This window comes from Nycticebus coucang, chromosome 19 (genome assembly GCF_027406575.1).
Source record: "Nycticebus coucang isolate mNycCou1 chromosome 19, mNycCou1.pri, whole genome shotgun sequence".
NCBI classification, from domain to species: Eukaryota; Metazoa; Chordata; class Mammalia; order Primates; family Lorisidae; genus Nycticebus; species Nycticebus coucang.
Window position 1 is genome coordinate 22919741 of NC_069798.1, and position 24463 is coordinate 22944203.

At 37.1% G+C, this 24463-nt stretch overlaps 1 protein-coding gene across 2 annotated transcripts in view; it reads right to left on the reverse strand.

Annotated features, from left to right (window-relative positions):
* Nucleotides 1-4500: 4500 nt before the first annotated feature.
* The window catches only part of DSC1 (desmocollin 1), a 37288-nt gene continuing 17325 nt past the window's right edge, over nucleotides 4501-24463 (reverse strand). Inside the window, exons 7-17 of one of the 2 annotated variants that reach the window (XM_053571615.1) lie at nucleotides 19204-19370; nucleotides 17655-17789; nucleotides 15280-15465; nucleotides 13140-13399; nucleotides 12858-13000; nucleotides 10740-10952; nucleotides 10058-10300; nucleotides 8721-8842; nucleotides 7649-7894; nucleotides 6880-6925; nucleotides 6682-6798 (exon numbers count right to left, since the gene is read on the reverse strand). In XM_053571615.1, the coding sequence (XP_053427590.1) occupies nucleotides 6890-6925; nucleotides 7649-7894; nucleotides 8721-8842; nucleotides 10058-10300; nucleotides 10740-10952; nucleotides 12858-13000; nucleotides 13140-13399; nucleotides 15280-15465; nucleotides 17655-17789; nucleotides 19204-19370 (1751 nt within the window). In that variant the 3' untranslated portion in view covers nucleotides 6682-6798; nucleotides 6880-6889. Of the gene's footprint in view, nucleotides 6799-6879; nucleotides 6926-7648; nucleotides 7895-8720; nucleotides 8843-10057; nucleotides 10301-10739; nucleotides 10953-12857; nucleotides 13001-13139; nucleotides 13400-15279; nucleotides 15466-17654; nucleotides 17790-19203; nucleotides 19371-24463 lie in introns of both variants that reach the window. The other variant, XM_053571613.1, reaches the window with a different exon arrangement.

The following is a 24463-nucleotide window of genomic DNA, read 5'->3' on the forward strand; positions in this document are numbered from 1 at the left end:
AGTTTCGGATTGTGACAGAAATGTATTAGATTAATTAAGAAAAAAATATTTCTTTTTATTTACCTTTGTATTGATTAGCTGATAAATGAGGACATGCCTCAAGTTATTAGAATGCAACCAAATATTGAGTCTCTCAAACTTAAGAAAACACATCCATTACATCACACTTCATAAGCACACAGGACAAAGGGGGTGGGAAAAGTGTGCTGAATTTTTAAATACGGGCATTTAGAGATTTTTTTTATTTTAATTTTATACAACAATTAAATATTATCTGGGAATTTACCTAACAAAGGATGTGAAAGATCTCTATAAAGAGAGTTACGAAACTCTGAGAAAAGAAATAGCTGAAGATGTTAACAAATGGAAAAACATGTCATGTTCATGTCTGGGAAGAACCAACATTGTTAAAATGTCCATACTACACAAAGCAATCTACAGATTTAATGCAACCTCTATTAAAGCATCATTGTCACACTTTAAAGGACTTGAAAAAATAGTGCTTTGTCTTATATGGAATAAGAAAAAACCTTGAATAGCCAATACATTACTCAGAAATAAGAACAACTCAGGAGGTATCACATTACCAGACTTCAGCCTGTCCTATAAATCTATAGTGATTAAAACAGCATGGTACTGGCATAAAAACAGAGAGGTAGATTTATGGAACAGAATAGAGAACCAAGAGATGAACCCAGGTGCTTATTGTTATTTGTTCTTTGATAAACCTATCAAAAACATTCAGTGGGGAAAGATTTCCTATTTTACAAATGGTGCTGGGTGAACTGGCTGGCAACTTGTAGAAGACTGAAACTGGACCCACCTTTCACCATTAACCAAAATTGATTTTCACTGGATAAAAGATTTAAACTTAAGACATGAAACTATAAAAATACTGGAAGAGAATGCAGGGAAAACACTTAAAGAAATTGGCCTGGGAGAATATTTTATGAGGAGGACCCCCTGGGCAATTGAAGCAGCACCAAAAATACATTACTGGAATCTGATCAAACTAAAAAGCTTTTGGACAGCCAAAAGCACAATAAGTACAGCAAAAAGACAGCCTTCAGAAGGGGAGAATTTTGCAGGTTATACTTCCGACAAAGGTCTGATGTCTAGAATCCACAGAGAACTCAAACTAATCAATAAGAAAAGAATGAATAACCCCATTTCTATGTAGGCAAGAGACTTGAACAGGAACTTCTCTGATGAAGACAGGAGCATGGCCTACAAACACATGAAAAAATGCTCATCATCTTTAATCATCAGAGAAATGCAAATCAAAACCACTTTGAGATATCATCCAACTCCAGTAAGAGTAGCCCACATAACAAAATCCCAAAACTACAGATGTTGCCATGGATGTGGAGAAAAAGGAACACTTCTGTACTGCTGGTGGGAGTGCAAGCTAATATGACCTTTTCGAAAAGAAGTTTGGTGAATACTCGAGGAACTAAAAGTAGACCTACAGTTTGATCCTGCAATTCCTCTACTAGGTTTATACCTTGGTGATCAAAAATCATTTTACAACAAAGACATTTGCACCAGAATGTTTATAGCAGCCCAATTCATAATAGCCAAGACATGGAAACAGCCCAAGTGCCCATCGATCCATGAATGGATTAATAAATTGTGGTATATGTACACCATGGAATACTACGCAGCCATAAAAAAGATGGAGACTTCACATCTTTTATGTTTACCTGTATGGAGCTGGAACATATTCTTCTTAGTAAAGTATCTCAAGAATAGGAAAAAAAGTATCCAGTGTACTCAATACTACTATGAAATCAATATATAATCACCTACACATTCATATGAATGGTAAAACATAACTATAGTCCAGAAAGTAGAATGGAAGAGGAGAGAGAGAGAAGGAGTCGGGGAGGGAGGAGGAGGCAAGTATCTGGGGGGACCTCACCTAATGTGCATCCTGCAATGGTACATTTCAAAACTATTAAGAAAAGATGGATGTGTTAATGTGTTAATGTAATTAATTGTGATGGATGTGTTAATGAGGTCAACGTAAGCATTTCACATTGTATATCAAATCAGTACACTGAACCCCATAAATGCATCAATGTACACAGTTATGATTTAATAAAAACAAAACAATAAAAAATAGAGAAAAAATTAAATATTAAATGCCATGTGCATAAACAAATGAAAAACTCTGTTCAGCACAGTCAGAAAGGAGAATACAGTGATGAATGCAACATTATCCCTGCAATAAAGGACATCACAGTTTGGTTGGAAAAAGAAAATAAAATCTTTTTGAGTTGAAGGATTGACGTAAACAAGGTTCAATGACTCGACAAAAATTTTTACACAGCAAGTTAATAAAACAATCAGTTCTCCTCCTTCTTAGAATAGTGGTTTCCAAAAATATTGGACTTCTGACTGGAGAAAATGAAAGAGAGTACTTTTAAGTGACCCATTATATTGGTATTTTTATTTTTATGAAATAATTAATATTCTGCTTTGAGGCTGCTCAAAGAACAATGGAATATCATCAAGGCTCACCAAATTTGAACTCTTAACCAAAAGAAAATGAGGTTCCCAAAGTAGATTAACTTCACTGAATTGTGACTTGGGTAACACAATTATTTCCATCAAATCTCCATCAAATCCACTCCCAACCTCTTGAGTTAAATATGTTCTAAATGTTGGCCAATAAAAAGCAAGTAAGAATGCTATGCATGAGACTTCTAGGTGGGTGTCTCTAAGGGTGCTCATTAAGCTGGAATTTCCTGTGCATACAGAGCTTCTGAGGGTCTTGTTAAAATTCACTTTCCGATGCAATAGGTCTGAGGTGGGACCTGAGAATCCACTATTCTCGCAAGCTCCCCAGTGATGCCAATACTGCTGGTCTGCAGACAACACTGAGCATCAGAGAGCTAGTGCTGAGCTGGGGAATAGAATAAGGCCCCAGCATCCTCAAACTTACTAGTGCATCAGAAATACACCAAAGGCTTGTTTAGACGCATCCATCCCTGCCCTGGCACTCCTGCTCACATTCCAAGTTTCCTGTTCAGTGGAACTGGGCTAGGGGCCCAAGAATTTGCTTTTCTAACAAGTTTCCAGGTGATGCTGATTCTGCTGGTGTAGGAATTACACTTGGAGAACCTGGGATTCAGAATTCTGTATGGCTTTCAAAAGGTGAGAAATATGGTGAGCAGAGATGGCAGCATATTCCTCCTGCAGGATACCTGTCATGGGTGGAATGTCCTTATGAACTTGGATTTTAAAGGTAGTTTGAATTATATAAATATAAACTTAATTCTTAATTTTCTACAGATTTTAGGAGACGTAAAACCCAGCAAGTAAATCCTCTCATTTCCACTTTGCATTACAGGGTTCCTTTTAGTTTTTCTGGTAGGAAATAACTCTACATGAAATTTTAGGTATAAATTCTAAGACAAACATCACACATCTCAAATAGAGCCTTGAAATTTTCTTTTAGTATTCCTACTTTCATATTCTATCATTTAAAAGCCACTGAACATGGGATACAGGATTTAATTACTGCAGTTACCGGTATTAATTACTGCACCATGACAAAAAAATCTGAAATCCCATGTATTCTTAGCCAAAATGTAGCCCAGAAGGTCACACTTGGTTTTAGTTATGTTTCTTTTTCCTCTAAAAGTAATAGAATAAATGACTTCTAATTCTATAGGTTAGTTTATAAAAGGTTTTTTTGTTCTCACAATCAAAAAACTTTAAGATGTGAAGATTGTAAAATAACTTGATTTATCTCAAAAAATGTAGATCATAAATGTACTTCATATATTTCTTTTCATAACGCTTCTTATCGGCTTAAATTAGTCTATTTGTATATTTGAAAATGGCTATTATTTTATTGTTGGTAATAAGGATTTGAGGTAAGGTAAAGTGTAGGTTTTACATTTTTGTGCATATCCTTTTGAAGAGTTTTTTTTTAAAAAAATATGCTCACTTAATTTTATTGGGCTCTATAAAATATGCAAGAATCGATTTGTTCTTAGTAAGGCTTTCTCCTGCGATACTAGATTTTCTTTTTTTAAAAAAAATTTTCTTACATAGAAAAACAAATACAGTATCTGGTCAAATCCAATGTTCATTCAGATTTATTAGGAAAGAAGACAGAAGAGACCAGAGAAATGCATCCGTAAACACTGTTTGTTTCATTACCTTAATTTCATTTAGGATTTTCCACCATTATAGGACTTCTATAACTAACATACTATAAAAGAGGAGTTAACTTTTTTGTGAAAATAAAAATCTTCAACTCTAAAACACCCAGTTTGAGAACTTTCCAAATGACATACCATATGACATTTTCTACAAGTAAGCGTATACATAGATATCAAGTTTTATAAAATACTTTTAATAAACTCACGAAGAATTAGAAGTTCAATAAGGTTAGAAAGTGTTTAATGAAACTCAGCTACAAGATTACATTGATTTTTTATCTATCTTGATGCTCCCATAAAATTTTTTCACATGAAATATTTGAGATCTGAAATAAGAAAAAGTAAATTGAATTGTGTGTTTTTCTCACTATAAACTGAATTACAGAAAAATAATTCATAAGCATTCATTTATGGACAATTAACTGACAATTAAATAAATCCACAAAATACAATCTTTTGTTTCTTTTATTAACAAACTAAATTTGTGAACAGTCTAGTGAAGTTTCATAAATTTTATCAATCATATGATTAACATTTAATTTGGGATATAATAAATGAAAATGTAGTCAAAGTTTTTCTGTGAGATAAAAGTTAATGATACCTTGAAAACATTGTAAACAGCCCAAAATACTTAATGAAAACTCATTTCCTACACTTTCTAATAATTCTTCTAACATTCTTAAAGGGTCTTTTCTTGGTGATTGAGAAATCTACGTTTGGACATTAATTGTCCTTTTATGTTGTTGCATATTTTCTCTTCCATACCTAAACAAGTATAAAAGAAATAGAAAGACAAACACATATAAATTAATGTTTGGCTAATGATTTTTAATTGCTCCAAGAACATTCTGTACCTACATTTAAGAATATAACTTATGATATTATATTTCCAAATTTATAATGTTATATTTAAAAAATTTTAGAACTAGGATCATTGTCTGAGTAGCATGACAAAAATTGCACCACCCCCACAAATTATCTTATAATGGCTATACAAGCATACATTACGGACACTTTGTAAACTAAAATCTGACTTGCTAAAATATTTTTTCTTGTGTTCCAACTTCATATCAAAAAGCATTTTAATAGAAACATATCTGAGAATAAGATGTCATGAAATTTAAAAGAAACAACCACTCATGTTCAATAGTTAACTAGTTAATAGATTAAAAAAAAACACACTTTTTATCTCGATGACAAATTTCCACGGGACATATACTATTATTGTTTATAGATTTATAGACTTTGCCACAAATGACTATTAAAATACTATTGAATTATATAGTTTCTTTTTATATCAGTAAAATATAATATCCTAATAAAATATTAGACCTAATAATGTAATTACTAATGTGTACATTCATTTATCCATCATTCAAACAATGTTTGATCAGTGCTGGTGTAATAGATTTTAATTTTTTAACATATACATGCCAGTCATTATTTCTGATTTTCTATTTTCTTAAAGCAATCACTAATGCAGACTGAGTATTATGTTCCAATATGGATGGTAACTCAATTTTTTGGCATATTCCAAAGGCGAATGTCTGTGTGTCAGAGTCACTGCCTAATGTTTCAGGGCTAGTCATCCAGAGGCTTGGAGATGCCAGAAACAGTAGGCCCGTCTCAAACTGGAGAATGAATGATGTTGGCAAGGTATTTACATTTTAAAAACAATAGTACATCATGTTGAGCAAACAAAACATATTTGTGAGCCTAAATCAACCCATGAGCCTCAGGGTTGCAATTCTTTCATGGAAATACTCTGGAGTAATCCTTGTAAAATCTCTGCAGCTCAGGTTACCATGAGCTTGTTCTGGTTCTTGTCTTTCCAACAATCCTAGCAGCGGTAGAAAACTGGTAACACATCTACGTGGGCAGAGAGCCGAGCACCCAGGGAGAGCACTCCGAGGAGTGCAAAGTGTATGAGAAACACACTAATTCACCAAACCCAAGACTGCACCTAAGAATACTTAAAAATCGTTTCTAAGCCCACTTTGGAGAGGATGTAATTCTCTGGCACCAAAGAAAATATTTCTAAGAACGTAATTCTCCCCCAAATTTTGAAGAAAATATTTAATTTGTACTTCTGAAATGCAAATTCATCTTTCATTAGCCTCCACAATACCCAGCTCTTTTCCACAGCACACAAAAAAAATAGTTTTCAATTACAAGGTGCAAGAAAGCCCACAGTACAGTCTTGAAAAGGGCAAAATATACATGCATATAAAAGGAAATTCACAAACAACACCTTTCTTTCTAGAGAACAGGGAAGTTACATCACACAAGGAGAATTGAGGGGAGTTTCATATTTATAGTACCCTTATCTCTACCTCCAATAAAAAACAATATTAGCAGAAGCGCTGTCGTTTCACATTAACTTCCACATATGCATTTGTAGCTGTTATTCTATTAGAAACCACATTTATTTCTTTACACAAGTCTTTGCCAACGTCCTAAATTTGGGTTCTAGATGATCTAGAAACTCGAGCCCCTCTTCTTCCTGCCGATCACTGCAACAGCCTACTGAGCCGGCCAAAGACCCTTTGCCTTCATAGTTATATGCGCGAACGTAGTCTTCAGAATGTTTCTGCTCCTCGTCTTGTCCACACAGATACACCTTCTGTATCGAAAAAGAGCACATTGTATTTTTTTTTTAAAAACACCTAAACATATTAGCATAAAAATGATATCTTTGATTTACCTTTTACTGTTTAATTTTTAACCACAGTGTGTCCTCTAATGGATTCCTACATATAAAAAATGCACATGATTGGTCTCTATTATAGTCATTCGTAAAGTATAGCAAGTAAATAAATGCTCCTGGAGAACACATGAATATAAAGGTTACACGGAGACCTAAAACTAATTTCCCATTTTACCATAAGACACGTATAGTAGAAATTTACCTCTGTAGTTTCTTCACATATTTGAGGAAAACCAATACAAGCTATGATTCTTATATATATGGCACTATTATATACCTATAAAAGTATAATACATTAAACTGTCTAACATCCGCATATACTGATTAACTTGAACATAAAACAAGGAACTAAAACCCAAAATAAAGCTTAGCAATCTCTATCTTTGGATTTCAACACTCAGGAATTCATAACCACATTATAAAGTATTTATTATAATTTATGATCCATTTATTCCTCTATAATAAATATTTTCATTCACATGGCTTTCCTGGTAACTTTTAGGGAAAAAGCGATCACTCTTTAATCTTTTCTAAACACACCTACATATCCCACTCATAGATACAGTTTTGTAAACCCTATTATAAAAGTTGAACTTTAAAAGATCGTTTTCCTCTTTGAGATAGACCTGACATCCATGTCTAGATAATTCAACATTAAAAACATGATGAGTTCAAGGTGTATGAAGAGTACAATCCTTGGGAAATCCTGATTGATAACTACCATTTATCTTTCACGTAACATGAACTTGAAGACATCGGAACTTACTTCACCAAGCCGAGGTTGAGTGAAGCTCTGCCAGTCTGTGTATGTGTATCTGCCAGGATCCTGCCCTACTGCCTTGATAGACTCCAAGGTCTGATGTCCACCTCCTTTGCTGGAATCCAAAGTGTAGCCTCCTTTGGTCATCTCAAAACTTTGCTGTGTTTTGATTCCCTGGCCACCAAGAGTACCAACAGACATGCTTGTGTCACAAATGTTCGATGTCTGCATGGGGAGTCTAATATTTGCTTCCTAAAAGTGAAATTAAAATTACAAAATGAGTAAATAAAATTGAAATAAACAATTAGCTTTCTTTTCTTTCCCACCATAGGCAAAACGCTTTCCTGCTATGCTTCTCAGTTCCCTATACAGTAGAACTTCTGTAAGTTGACCATCCAAAGGACTGCAACAACGGTCAACATACAGAGGTGGGCAGGGCAAGGAACTAGGCCTGCTGTACTGATACGTTCATGTGCTGCATGTCCGGTCTATGATAAGTAGGTCAACTTAAGGAGGTGGTCAATGTAGGGAGGTGGTAACTATGGAGGTTTTACTGTGTATAAAATCACAATAATTAAGCATTATGGGTTCAATTATATCTCTCCAAAATGCCTATGTTGAAGTCCTAAACCCCATGACAACAGACCTTATTTTGAAATAGGATCATTGTAGATGTAATCAGTTAAGATGAGATCATACCGGATTAGCGTGGCTCCCTAATCTAATCTAACCAGTGCCCTTATTAAAAAAAAGGGAAATCTGGATACAGACAAGTACACAAGGAAAATGCTGATGATGATTTGATTTATGATCCCGTAAACCAAGGCACAGCCAAAAGCTAGGAGACAGTCCTGGAACAGATCCGACTCTAATTGCTTTAAAGGGAGCATGGTTATGCGACAATAGAATATGACATTTAAATCATTTAAAACATCAGGGCAACTGGAACTATCTATGCTTAGCATAGTAAGTGCTCGATAAACATTAACTGTTATTATTTATTGCTATTATTATAGAATAATTAAATTGTCATCCCTGGGTCACCACACAGTTCAAAGGGAAGTGAAATCTGATTCACCATCACTTCTTCTCCGGGTCCTTCAGTGTTTGATACAATTAAATTTTGCTGGGCTACATCTTCTGGAAAACATTTTTTCACTACCTTCTTAGTGGTCACACAGAAACACGTAAACAGAACACCTAAAAAATAAAAAGGATCAAAATATTTTTCATGCTAATATACATTAAGTCATTTTTAAATGATTTTTGAAATGTTTCTTTGTAAAACTTTTTAAAATGTATTCCATAAATTGAAATGTCTTTGGGTCATACAATTTAAAAAAAAATTTCAGACAACATACATAGGCTATCTCTGTCTTAGTGAGACACATACTAGCTCACTTTCTAGATCCAGAATTAAGTTACATGTGTTTTTTTATTTCTTGTACATTGAAATGCTAACTTCATTTCACTGAAATTTAAGACAGCATTATTGGTCTTTAAAATCACACATTACATATTTAGAAGGGGTTAGAACAGCAAAATAAAACACATTAAGCATAAATACAAACAAGAAGGGCAATTGCACAAAATTTATGTCTGGTTTTGAGAGCAGACATTAACTAACACAGCGCTGAGAGGAATATCCAGTTTAACCTGAAACTTACATCAATGAATTAGGGCACAGTGAAGAGCAGCGGTAAAGTCTGCAAATGCAAATGGGACCTTTGTAGTCAAAAAGTATGAGAAAAATTGAGAGTAAGAGAGAGAAATTGAAGGGAGGAAAGGAGGAAAGAAGGAGAAAGAATGAAAAAGGAAGAAAAGAAAGAAGAAAGGAAGGAAGCTTACGTGTAGCAATATTGCTATTATTTTTGCACCTCCAAGTAACAGTTGCAGGATGCAAAATCTTAGCACTCTTTGCAGGCATTACTTTTCCTGTGGCTCGTGTGGCCATTTTTCACTAGGGAGTGTTTTTGTTTGTATGCTAAATCACTTTACAAACACCTGAGCAAATTTCTGAACAGCCTACTTTCACTAATTCTTTTCATATTTAGATATTCTCTAAATAAGCGTGGCTGGTAGAAAAACTATAGCATTTTATATGAGAAGGAATCTAAATTTTATCTACCTTCTTCATTTTCCATATGGAAAAATGATTTCAAAGAAGAGGAAATGATTTAATGTCTCACAGCTAATTATTGAAGAACTCAAGCTACCACCTCTGAAACTTACTTTCAATTTAATCTGCTGTTACTGGTAAGTTTCTTCATGATTCAGAACCTCAAGTCATCAAGTAAATCCAAAAGGACACATTTGCCAAGGGCAAATATCACTGATAAAAAGAACTGCCATTTAAAACATACGAGATAAAACTTCATCTAACACATTCTAGATAATTATACTTAATATACTTACATAACAACAAGGTAGCACCCAACACCATGGCAAGAATAGCCCATTTTCCAAGAATCACTTTGGGTGGTTCAATATCTCTGACACTTTTCTCAGTCATTCTACAGTCAGATGGAGCTATACAGTCACACACTTTCACTGTTAACACATGTTTTGCAGCTAAACCATGTCTGTCCTTTATTTGCATAATCACAGGGTAATAGTCATAATCAAGATTTTGCCGTTGACGAAGAATGGCAGTTTTACCTACAGGGGGATAAAAGAGAGAGAATACAGGGTGTCCATAAAGTTCGTGTGTAATTTAAAATAGTTGGCCATTGACCTTTCCATAGCAATCTTATTCCTACTCAGTATTCTTCTGGGAAAACATTAATTTAAAATACTCTAATGGTTAATTTTTATTTTTTTTAAATAATTTTGATTCCTCAGAAAACCTGGAAAAATAATTGACAGTGTTTTATACTCTATTAGATACTACTTAAAGGTTAACTTAAAATGGACATAATTTTTCATATAAGATTCGGAAAAAGAGTCCAAGTTTAACATAACTATATTAATTTTGTTAAAAGAAAGTGATCATCCTTCTCCTAGGGCCAATAAAATAATCTCCTAAAACAAATACGTAGCTATTATGATAAACTATCTGGAGTCCCTATTGATTACAAGATTTAGCAAAATTACATACCATCCTTTGCTTCTAAGGTCCACAGTCTGCTGGAAACATTATCCAGAAGAAATTGAAAAGGTGGACCATTTTCAGGCCCATCTTCATCTATAGGTTGCAGAACAGCATAATCCTTATCTTGCTGACAAATGGTCACTTCTTTATCAATTTGGGGTGGGTGATCATTATAATCTTCCAAATGAACTACTAATGTTCCAGTGCACGATCGGCCAGCTGAGATAAATTACAAGTAGGTTATTTCTTTAGTTAAAAATATGTTTATTTTCAACAATTTATACAGAGTGGCAGTCTATTTTAAATTGCACATAAATTTATGGCCACCCTGTATAATAGCAGTTGACACCTACTTTCTACTAGCTGTCTGAACTTGATTTTGCACATATGATTCCCAGATCTCAGACACCATTACTACAAAATAGTGTCGTATCATTGTGCCTTGAAGATTGGGGGTGAGATCAGACGGTCTCTTTCAGGTAGTTTTCAAAACTAAAAGGTTATCAGGAATGTCACTATAGATTAACTTGTTGAATATAAAATCGATTTTCTTACAATTTTATTTACGAATAGCATATATTCACCCTTAGAATACAAACCCTGTCTAGGTAGCTCTCAATCACCCTGGCTTCTTCTCCTTTTCCTCATATATTCTTTGCTTGAACCTTATCAAACTTCTCATTAAATCCCCACAGTGAACTTCTTCCTGTTTGCTTTGGCACATTTTGATGCCATTGCCAAGAATACTTTTCTCCTCTTCTTGGTCAGATAAAACCCTATTGTCTTTAAGAATCTACTCAAATGTTACCTCCTAATGAATCGTATGACTTCTGCAAACAATGATAGCATATGCTTCTCTTTTCTCAGAATGTTTTGCTGATCCCTTGGCTCACACACTGGACTCTGAACACAGTGGAAACAATAGTAAGTCCTATTCACCTTGACAGCCTAGTGATCTGCCCAGTGTTTCTTGGCTGACTATAACTTAATACTAACTCATTGAACATGTTACGTTTATCATTTTTAGTACTTGAAAAAATTTAACTAGATAAGACCAAAAAAAGTTTGCACCCCCACCTTCGTGCGATTAATACGTTGTTGTTGTAGTACTTCTTTTGTTGTTTATTTTTTCTTGTTTATCTTGCTCTATCATTAGAGTCCTAGTGGTATGATCATAGCCCACTGTAACTTAGAAAACTTAGAACTCCTGGACTCAAAGAATACTCTTGAATAGCTGGGACAACAAGTGTACACCACCATGCCTGGCTAATTTTTTAAAAAAATTTTACTCTTTGTTTTAGACATGGGGTCTCACTATGTTGTCCAGATTTATTCATCTTTATTATTTAGGGCAATTTGTCTCAAATGTGTATGGATGTAATTGATGTGATAAAATGAAAGAGTGTAAATTTTATTTATTTTTTTAATCAACCTCTTTAATATCTATTTTGTGTATTTTTATGACATATACAATATATTAGCATAGTAGCACATATATTTAAACATACTAACAAAGTTTTTAAACCTATTAATACATAGATTTAAGCATATTATAAATGGTTTTATTGATAGTAGTAGATGTTCAAGGGGTTTCAAGATCATGACTTCACTGTATGTGGAAGCTATTCTTTACAGAATAGGTTCTAGTATCAACCTTGAAGAGAGGTTGCAAACCACAGTGAAGGACTTGAGTCATTATTTGACCATTTCTTTATGAAATAGGATAAATTATTTGTTTTTCATTAAGCTCAGAACAAATTTACCTTGAACCCAATTGCTATAAGTAGGTTGAACACTTTCAGTAAATTCCAGTCATAATAACCTAAACCTGTGGTTCTGAAAAACAGGGAGATGTAACCTAAACCTGTAGTTCTGAAAAACATGGAGATCCTGGAGTACCCCACCTTTTCCTCAGTGGAAACTAAATAACATATAAGGTCCTTGAAGCCCTAAACTCACCACCTCATAGCTTTGCATTCATTACTGACGCACTGGAGCCTAAATTGGAGTCCTCCAAAAAAATGGGCAATAATAATGCAAATATTGTTTAAATCTAGAAATGAACATTTCACCCCACGGTATATATCCTATATTTATATTTTATTTCTAGAAAATGGCACTCACCTGCATCCATTGCAACAACTGAAACATTGTATTGATTGTTTTTTACGAATTTCGATTCTCTGTCTAGTATTTTTAGAGTTCTCAAGTTGCCAGTGTGTTCATTAATTTCAAACCAGTTATCTTCATCTCCTAACTTCTTATACCTGAATTTTTAGAAATCAAATGTAAACAATCAAACCAAAGAGGGCACATAGTCTTAAAATTTGTCATTTTGAAAAATACATGGAACTTTCCTAAATTTAAGAGACACTCTCATGAAGGAGCTTTTTGAAAGTAAGTTACCTTAAGCCTTCACCACTGTGTGTTTCTGGGTCCAGTGCTTTGTACCCTAGGAGTTCCTGGCCAGCGGGGACGCCATCTGCACTCTGAATAACTTTTACTGGTGGATTGCATTCAGGGCCCTCGTCTCTGTCTTTGATTTTCACAGTGACAGTTGTAGTGCACATGGTAGGAGTTTGTGAATTGGCTGCTTTTGCAAACTGTGCTTCATTAAGGACACCAACCTTCAAAACCACCTGGCGAGTGACTTCATAGTTCAGTGGCTGTTCAATAAACATGCTTTAATCAGTCAACATATGCCCCGTAGAAAACTTATGAGTATCATTTCAAGCTTCCATACAAAGAAAAAATCGTATTTGCATTTAAAATTTAACTAAGATTTGGCACTAATATGGTTAAAGACTAAAAAATTTGCTTCCTAAAATGATAAACACCGTTGAATGCAAAATTGTTGATTTTAAAATTCAATCAATTTTTCTTCTCACTTTTCTTTCAGAACATCCTGCCTTCATTGTTTTCACTACAAGTGTAAATATTAATAGAGATACAGAATAAGCATTTGAGAAAATGCAAATTATCTCATTACTCATCATATGGGATAGGAGTGTTAACTAAAGTTCTTCCAAGTATAAAATAATTAGAGATTTGCCTGTAACACAGCAGTTACTCCAAGAAACTGAGTCAAAGATACAATATTATTTGGTACTGTGGTCCCCACCCTGCAGGCTATGGGATCAGTACCAGCTTGTGGCCTGTTAGGAACCAGGCCAGGCAGCAGGCAGTGAGCATGGGAAAGTCGGAGAAACTTCCTCTGTGTTTACAGCCATGCCCCATCACTCGCATCACTGCCTGAGCTTCACCTCCTGTCAGATCAGCGGTGACATTAGATTCTCATAGGAGTGTGAACTCTGCAGTACACTGCTCATTCAAGAGATTTAGGCTGCATGCTCCTTATGAGACTCTAATATCCACAAATCCCTACCACACTCACATCCTCCCCCATCTGATCCATGGAAAAATTATCTTCCATGAAAATGGTTCCTGGTGTCAAAAAGATTAGGGGCTGCTGGTTTAGTATCACCTTTTCAAAGCATGTTGGATTTGCATCTGCTTAGTTCCTGATCAAACTGTTCAGTACCAAACTGTACAATTAGAAAGAATCCTAAAGGAATTGTTAAACAGTGGAGGAAAATCATGAAAAAGAAATCTAGAAACTAAGGTAGGGGACAGAAAGGAGGAGAGGAGAGGAGAAAAGAAGACAGGAGAGGAGAGGAGAAGAGGGGTGTGGGGTAGGGAGGGGAGGAAGACAAAAAGAGAAAAGAAAAGTAAGAGTAGATATTGCATTAATTAAAAGACAATTTCAGGAAAATATAAGTTCTGCATAAAGCTTTTAAGATCATACACTAGCTCTAAGAAATTAATGAAGGAAAATATGCAAGAAGTTAGGGAGAGCTATGGATAGAAGGACCCAAAAGGAACCACATCCACTTAAAGGAATTATCTTCAGAGAGAATAATTGCAATTTTATTTCAAAAATTCGAAAGTACTGGTTACCTGGAATTTAGGGGGACATATAGGAATAAGTACTGAGTATTTAATACAGTAGTTTTCCTTACAAAATACATAGTAAAGAGGTAGAAGTCAATGATAATAGTAACATGAAATGAATTGAAAAGTCAAGGTTTGATTTCCAGTAGCAATTCTTCCATTTCTCTCTGTTGTGTATTTGTATAAAATAGGTATTTGGACAAGTGAGTGTCTATGACTACTCCTGAAGTTAATACCAGATTCAGTATTCAGTGGCCAGTACTTCTTTATTTTGGTTTTCTCATGTAAGAACAAAGAGTTTTGTATCTTCCAGGACCTTCCTCTAACAGAGAAAATGTGTGTAATGTAACAGAGAAGAAACAGTTTATATAAACAGTCATTTCAATCTTTCATTGAAGTATTCTCGTCATATACATAGAAAAAAAATTTTTTATATAAGTATAAATTAAGATGCTTTAAACATGGCTTGAATGTTTAAATGTTTTTGTTCGTTTACCTTGACAACACACAACACTTCCTAAAATTTTTTTTATAAAAGTATAAATTAAGATGCTTTAAACATGGCTTGAATGTTTAAATGTTTTTGTTTGTTTACCTTGACAACACACAACACTGCTTCATTTGTATTTGGGTCTGTGCTGATTTTGAAGTTTTCGTGTTCATTTCCCTGCAGGATCGTGTACACAGCCTTTGAGTGGGGGGTGTTTGGCAAATCGTTGTCATGAACCTTCATTCGTAAAATCTCAGCGTCAACTCTGTTTTCTTCTACTTCTGTAACATACTAAAAGATGCCTCTTATTATTATACGTAGACAGTTTTAACAACGTGTTTTTTTACTTTAAAACTTGCATTTAAAGGAAAAGTAAGTAAAGTGGGGGGATGTGCACTCGCTGGGGAAGAGTTTATGAATTTAATGCACAGCTTCCTCCCTTTCCCCTAAACTGCTCTTTGTGTCTTCTCCAGCCATCAAGGCTACCTCACACCTTAACACCTGTACTTCTCTGAGGTGATTTTCCTGGTCATTCTAGTCCTCAGATTTGTCTCTCCTCTGAATCTCTACAATCTTCACACTATATTTCCAATTTTTAGGCATAGTAAGCACTAAAATGCTTTATGTGAATGTATTAAACAGTATTTGCAAATGATGTTTGTTTCTTTTCTTGAGACAGAGTCTTACGCTGTCGCCTTGGGTAGAGTGCTATGGCGTCATACCTCTAAGCCCAAACTCTTGGGCTTAAGAAATCCTATTACTTCAGTCTCCTGAGTAGCTGGGAACACAGGAATGTGCCACCAGGACTGGCTAGTTTTTCTATTTTAAGTAGAGATGTGGTCTCTTGCTCAGGTTGGTCTTGAACTCCTCAGCTCAAGCAATCCAGCTGCAGTGGCCTCCCAGAGTGCTAGGACTACAGGTGTGAGCCACTGCACTGGCCTAAAATACACTGATTCTTATTTCTGGATGACTTGTTTTGACACCAATGTTTTAACGTTTCCTTCTGATTCACTGGTAAACCCAGTGAAAAAATTTTAGATAAAAAAGATAAAGAATTAAGATAAAAAATTTCCCCTTTTTTTGAGAAATTCAATCATAGCCTCTCCTCCAGAAAAGAAATATGATTACCAAAGCATATGATATTAAATGACTTTCAAGTGGTAAATCAGAATTTGCTAGAGATGTAGGAATCCTAAAAGGATGGCAGACATTGGAGCCGAAGGGATATAAATTCAAATCCTAGTTAATCATTTCATTGTACATGGTTCGTATGTGTAAGATCTTGGGCAGGTTACTTAACCAATCTTCCATTAGCTCATATGAAAGATGGGATGAAACAGATCCTCAGACCCTGTGAGGACTGACACAGACAAATATCGGACTGTGACTATCATTGTACTCGCAGGTTCTTTCTTTCTCTTTCCATTGCTTCCTTTTTTCCCTTCCGGAACTTCCCTTCCCTCCCCTCCCCTCCCCTCCCCTTCCCCTCCCCTTCCTCTTCCCTCCCCTTCCCTTCCCCTCCCCTCCCCTTCCCTTCCCTTTTCCTTCCTTCCTTCCTTCTTTCTTTTCTTCTTTCTTTCTTTCTGACAGAGGCTCACTCTTTCCCCTAGGTAGAGTAGAATGGCATCACAGTTCACAGATACCTCAAATTCTTGGGCTTGAACAATCCTCTTACCTCAGCCTCCCCAATAACTGAGACTACAGGTACCTACCACAACACCTGGCTCATTTTTCTGTTTTTAGTAGAGACCGGGTCTCACTCTTGCTCAGGCTAGTCTGGCACTCCTGAGCTCACATAATCCACCTGCCTCAGCCTCCTAGAGTGCTGGGATTACAGGTGCAAGCCACTGCACCTGGCCTGATAGGTTATTTTTTCTTTGACATATACTCTGGTGTAGATTAATGAAACAAATTAATGCTAACAAAATCTCCTTGTAATTGCAGAAGTCGAATGTGATTTGAGTATTACAAATTTCATACATTTTTTTGGTACCCTCTGTGTATATCTTATATGTTTGTTGTCTGGGGGAAGTTTGCTCATACATGATACAAGAGACTTGCATGGAGTGCTGGTGGGCTAGTCTGTACTACTGGCTCCATTACAGGACAGCTGAGCAGAGGATATTAACCTTGTCCCTTTTTCATCTCAAGCAGGAGAAATGTGAAGGACAGCAGAGAAAGGGCCTCTTTTCCTTCACACCATAAAAGGAATTTAAGTCCCAGGAACCTGATACTGGAGCTTAACAACTAAGAAAATTTCAAGCACATGAACTTCATCAAGAGCTAAGAAGCTGTTCAGTAACCAAGAGCAGGGTTATTTTCCTAGCATCCACTTTATTTTTATAGAAGTGATATTTTTCTCCTTATGTTATTTGCAGCTATTTAAATCAAAATGCATGATCTCACAGAGAAACCAAATTCTACATTTGAGTTTTGAAAAGTACATGAATCTAGATGCATGAATACAGAGATATACTCACAAAAGTTTCTGTGAAATATGGTGCATTGTCATTTTCATCTATAAGTGAAATAGTAATTGTTCCAGTATTAAATAAACCAAAAGGTTGGCCTCCCATGTCTCGTACTTCCATTATTAACTGGTAAGTATCACATTTCTGGAAAAAAAAAAAAGATATACTAAGGAACACTTCTATTTCCCATAACTCAAAATTCTCATAGACACTGCTTAGGCTGTAATTATTTTATGCATATTCTCTTTTTTATGAAACAGAGTCTCACTTTGTTGTCCTGGGTAGGGTGCTGTGGAGTCATAGCTCATAGCTCATGGCAACCTCAAACTCTTGGGCTCAAGTGATTCTCTAGCCTCAGCCTCCTGAGTAGCTGGGACTACAGACGCCCATCACAATGCTCAGCTACTTTTAGAAATGGGGTCTCACTCTTGCTCAGGCTGGTCTCAAACTCCTGAGCATAAGCAGTTCACCTGCCTTGGCCTTCTAGAGTGATAGAATTACAGGCGTGAGCCACTGCACCAGGCCAAATATTCTTGATACACACACACACACATTATTTTAAAAAACCACATAAATACAAGTACATAGCAAGAGACTAGCCAATCGGTAAACTGAGTAGCTGATACATTTAATATGACATTTCGAAAGTTAAATCTGCTTTGTTTATAATTGCCAAAATTTGGAAGCAACCAGAATGTTCTTCAATAGGCAAATGGATAAATAAACATCCAGACAATGAAATATTATTCAGTGTTAAAAAGAAATAAGCTATCAAGCCATGAAATGTCAAGGATGAAATTTAAATACATATTGCTAAGTGAAAGAAGCCAATCTGGAAAAGCTACACACTGTATGATTTCAAGTGTATGACATTCTGGAAAAGGCATAACTGTGGAAACAGGGAAAAGATCAGTAGTTTCCAAGAGTTAGTAAGGGGGGAAGGATGAAAAGGATTTTGAGGGCCGTGAAATTGCTGTGTATGAAACTATAATGTGGAAACCTGTTGTTATATATTTGTCCAAACCCATAGAATACACAGCACCAAGAGTAAGCCCATAAACTATGGACTTGGGATGATAATGATGTGTCAATATAAGTTCACTGTTTACAACAAAGGTAGCAATGTTGCACCATGGTGCAGGATATCCATAGTAAGGGGGTGGGTATGGGCGTGTGGGAACAGAGCATATGTAGGAACTATCTGTACTTTCCACTCAATTTTACTGTGAATCCCTAACTCCCCTAACAAAGTTTATTAATTAAAAAACAATTACACATACTGGAGTCAGAATACTTTTGCAAAACAAAAATAAAATAAAATAAATGTAAAGCAATTTTTGTACCAACAGATCAAGTTAGGTCAGTGATCTCAAGTGTGATCTTGTCTAATATCTTGAACTTTCCAAACATCTCTATAGAGACAAAAGGCATCTCCAGAGAAGCCCTACAGAAGTAGACTTAGAGCTCTAACAGCCAGGTATTGTAACTCATCTTGGTATTTTTTTTTTCAATTTAAATACAGATTAAAGACTGAAAGATTAGTTAAGGAGTTCGTTACTTCTCTGTCCAGTAAAGGTGTAGCTGTGGTGATGACGCCAGTGTCTGGATGAATGGAGAAATGCTTTGGGTGATCCGGGATTTGCTGTAAGATTTTATACTTCAGACGAGTGTGCAGTGTGTCAGGTTCATCAAGGTCTATGGCAGTCACTTGTCCCACGGAAGTTCCTGTTTAGATAAAGCCAATATTGCCAAAAATTTTAAGTTGAGATAGAATTGAATTGTAAACAAAAATAAAATCAAGACATTGCTAAAGCAAACCCTCTCCCAAAGCACAGGCAGATTAGTTTTACAGATAAGTGGAAGAATAGGTAGGTTTTTCTTCCATACTTCTCCAAGCCCAACTTGATAGTGTTAACCAGAGGAATAGTCCATCTTTGCCTATGGTAACAAAGCTTTTATACTTTTATAGTTTAATACATGTGCTGGACACAAACATAATGCACAATCTGACTATCATCGGCCGGGCCATGACAGTGTTAGAAATGTTATCTATGTGTACGCACTTGGCAACAGAATGGAGGCCATATGAGTTAGGAACATTTATTGCAGATTTTTACATTTGTATGTTTTTAAAATAAACTGGACAGTCTTGTTACATCCCCTGGTAGGCCTACCCAGATCAAAATCTTGGCTATATGTAGCAGCAAACCAGTTTAATTAATTTTTTTCCCATTAGTTTGGAAGATATGCCCCCCAAAAGCAATGTATATGTTATTATAAATCAGATCAATGTTTCCAGGCCATAATATATTTCTGAGTCCTTGAAAATGTATTGAAACTTTATAAAGATTCAAGTCATACATTGTTTTATAAGTGCATATAGGACACATCTGTACATGGTGAAAATAGAGGATACAAGCAGCCATTTATTGAGTGTTGAGAGCCATTGTAGATTCATCTAACTAGCTAGTAACTTTGCATCAGGTAACTACCTTTTATATGCATACAGGAAGATGAGAACTAAAAAGGCTTGCCTTTGAAAATTGGAAGATCTTATAGGACTAGAATGTTTTATATAATACATCCTTGAAAATAAAGCATTTTACAATGTTCTACATAATTGTTGTTAAGACAATGAGGCATTCCACTGAAGGAAAAAAGGTAGTGTTCCTAAAATTGCCATCATACTAGATAAGCTTACAAGCTTAGGCTAACATGAAAATTAATATCCAACAGTCATTTAATAAAGAGAATTCAGAAAAGCAACACTGACATCATAAAATTTCAATAAAAACTGATATTTTGTATGCATACCCTGGAAAAGTCAAACCCCTTGAATTTCAAATGTTTTTTAAAAAAAATTCCCTGACATCATAAAATGGATATTCCTGTACTTTTTGTCATATCACTCTCCTTTGGAGTATTTTCTTTGCTTAGAAGGAAAGACTGACTTTTTTTCTAAATGAGCCTTTCTCATATCCTTAGGTAAATAATAATTTTTAAAAAATGACTAAATAAATGAAAAAAAAATCCCTCATTTTGCTGAAAGTTAAAAATGGTTTTTGGTCAACTCATAATTTCCTTGTTATATTCTTTCCACATTCCTAGCTAGTCCTTTTTATACTGAACAACTAATTTCTCCCAGTGGAAAAACTGAGCAACCCTCTGTCCCCTACAGACTTTCTGAGCATTCCCATGGAGATCAAACACAAACTTCAGCAACAGCCTCAAAGAACTATTACCAGAACTATAAAGTCATGAAATAAAAGGTAAACTGTATGAAATTTTATCTTTTGAATATGTTTCAATTTAAGAAAATTTGCTCATAGTAACTTAAGACTCTTAATAGTGATGTCATATAACATGAATTTCTAATGGGAGAAAAATCTTTATGTTATCAGAAATATCAAAGAAAAAGGTCAAATGTGGTGGTTCATGCCTGTAATCCTAGCACTCTGGGAGGTCTAGATGAGAGGATCCCTTGAGCTCAGAGGTTCAAGACCAGCCTAAGCAAGAGTGAAACTCTGGGAGTAGTGCGCCAGCCACAAACCCCAAAGGTGGTGGGTTGGAGACAGCCCGGGCCTGCTAAACAACAATGACAACTACAAAAAATAATAATAATAGCGTTGTGGTGGGCACCTGTAGTCCCAGCTACTTGGGAGGCTGAGGCAAGAGAATCACTTATGCCCAAGAGTTGGAGGTTGCTGTGAGCTGTGACGCCAAGGCACTCTACCAAGGGTGATATAGTGAGACTCTGTCTTAAAAAAAAAAGGGAGGCAGAGACAGGAAGGCTGACTGAAGCCAGCTTTCCACAGAGGCTCCCATCCAGAAAGAGAGTTAAAGGACAGAAATTTAGAAAGTAACCTGGTAGATTAGAGCTGCACCAAGAGAGAAGGTTGAAGAATGCACATCAACCCTGCTGAAGCGAGCTGTGACCCCAGGGATACAAACAAAAGGTACAAAATCCAGCACCAAGCGGACGGGAGTCCCCACCCCCATAAGAACGGCTCAGAGTGCCCCACAAACAAACGAGCAGAGTTCAAAGGTCCTCCCACTACACTACAAGGGAGAGACCCTCTAAAAACTGGACATACATCCCCTACTACCCTGTTTCCCAGAAAATAAGACAGTGTCTTATTTTAAGGTGTGGTCCCAAAGACGCGCTAGGTCTTCTTTTCAGGGGATGTCTTATCTTTCCTGTAAGTAGGTCTTATTTTCGGAGGATGTCTTATTTTCGGGGAAACAGGGTAGGGTGCCATGGCGTTCTCCTGCCAGGCATAAAACTGTATATATTCTCTACCTGCAACCCTGAGCTCCCAGCACTCCCCTCCACTCTCACTCTGAGGTCTGGAGGCCTGTCCCCCAGGAGTCCAGATTCTTGGGTGATTTCTCGAGGGGTGTGGACAGGGCCTAAACTGCAGCTGGTCAGTGCTGACTCTACGGCACGGGAGTGAAGAGAGTATGGTCGGCTGAGAGGGAACCACACTGGAGTGGCGGTGCCCTGAGGCACAGAGCAGCAGCCATCTTTTGGCAACAATAGGGCTCACTCCCGGATAATTTGAAGCCACACCACCTGTCTCCCTGGGCAAACAGAAGAGGCCGGGCATCTACTCAGGTGGAAACCACCACGGAACAGATCTGGGACGTAAAACGCAGGCCCCGTGAGGAAAAGGTTTGCCTGAGGCGGTACCAGCCTGGGTGGAACGCGGGGAGTAGAAACGCACGTGCAGAGCTGGAAAGTTCCCAGGGTGGGGCTGATCCAGAGGACCACTCTACTGAGCTTAAGACGCGCCTGGCCCTCAGGGGATCGTCAGCCTATAGACAAAGGAAGACAGGAGGCTAGACAGGTAACCGAATACAAACCTGCATGAGCAAGACAGGGCCTGAGGCGCAGGCTCTGGGAATGCAAAAAAGCTTCTCTTCTGCAGGGGAATTTAGCAGGGACAGAAACAAATTCCCACAAAGTTGTTCTGTTCTGTCAGTAACATCAATCAGGGGCGGGGCTGGAACTCAGTGAACACTCCCCAGCCTCCATCAAGCACGTGAGGTTGTCAGGCCTCACCTCCCCCTGCTAGATAGAGGCAGAGCACAGTGGCCAGGCTGAGCAGAAATAGATTTCCCTGTGATTCAGGCAGGCGCAAACCCCTGGAGTATCTGTTCACTACAGGCAACTGGGTCAAAGCCCTGCGGGACTATCAGTGACTGGCTGTGACAGAGGTGCAAGGTGGGGAAGGAAGAATCAACCTTCCCAGACTGATCTATTTGCTGGGTGGGTACTCCTGACTCCACAGAGCACTGGAACAAGCCATATCTGAGTAGTCACCAACCCCCTGGGAGCCAGTTGCCAGAGACATTTTAAACTCTCCCACCTAAGACAGGTGCTGACTGAGACAACTGATTTGGACCTTTTGAACTGAGCCAGTCGCCCGAGGTCTATTTAGGTGGTGCCCTGGCTGCGTGGTTGTAGGAAGGTTTGATTTTCCTTTTCCAATTGTTGCCTCTGGGGGGGTAGGATGACTTAATTGCTGGTATTTCCCCACAGCTGAGACTTAAACCCAGAGTAACTGTTTCACTAGGGTTGAACAGAGACCAGCTGAAAATAAGACAGAACCACTCAGCCCCACCACACCAAACAGGTCCCCAGTTTCTCAGGCCATAGCACCGTATGAGTCCTCGACAAAGCTCCAGGGGAAAAATCAAACGGTGTAAAACAATCATGGGGCAGAATCAGCTGAAAAACTCTGGTAACATGAATAACCAGAATAGATCAACACCCCCCAAGGAAAGATATGGCAGATGTAACTGAAGATCCCATTCATAAACAGCTGGCCAAGATGTCAGAAATCAAATTCAGAATTCTATTGCAAACAAGAGTAATAAAATGGAGGAAAGTTTGGAATTAGAAATTCGAGCAGCAATTCAAAAGTTGGAATTAGAAATTCAAGGAGAAATTCAAAAGTTGTCTCAAGAATTTAACAAATTTTTTTTTTTTTCCTGTAGAGACAGTATCTCACTTTACCACCCTCGGTAGAGTGCCATGATGTCACAGAACTCACAGCAACCTCCAGCTGTTGGGCTTCCGTGATTCTCCTGCCTCAGCCTCCCGAGCAGCTGGGACTACAGGTGCCCGCCACAACACCCGGCTATTTTTGGGTTGCAGTTCAGCCGGGGCTGGATTTGAACCCACCACCCTTGGTATATGGGGCCGGCACCCTACTCACTGAACCACAGGCGCTTTAAAGACAAAAACCACCAAAGATTTTGACGCACTAAAGCAAGAATTTGCAGCCTTCAAAGATCTGAAAAATACAGTAGAATCCCTCAGTAACAGAGTGGAGCAAGCAGAAGAAAGGATTTCTGACATTGAAGACAAAGCCTTTGAACGCTCCCAAACTCTCAAAGAGGAAGAGACATGGAGAGCAAAAATGGATCGTTCTCTCAGAGAGCTCTGGGATAATTCGAAGAAGGCTAATATCCACCTCATTGAAATTCCCGAAAGTGACGAAGTGGCCTCACTAGGCACAGAGGCCTTTCTCCATGAAATTATGAAAGAGAATTTTTCATACATGCCAAGAGATTCTGAAATTAAGATAGCAGACAGTTTCAGAACCCCAGCATGACTCAATCCCAATAAGACATCCCCCAGACATATCATAATTAACTTCACTACAGTTAATATGAAGAAGAAAATTCTCAAAGCAGCCAGACATAAGAAATCCATTACCCACAAAGGGAAGAATATTAGAATGACTGCAGATCTCTCTGCTGAAACCTTTCAAGCCAGAAGAGGGTGGTCATCAACTTTTAATCTCCTAAAG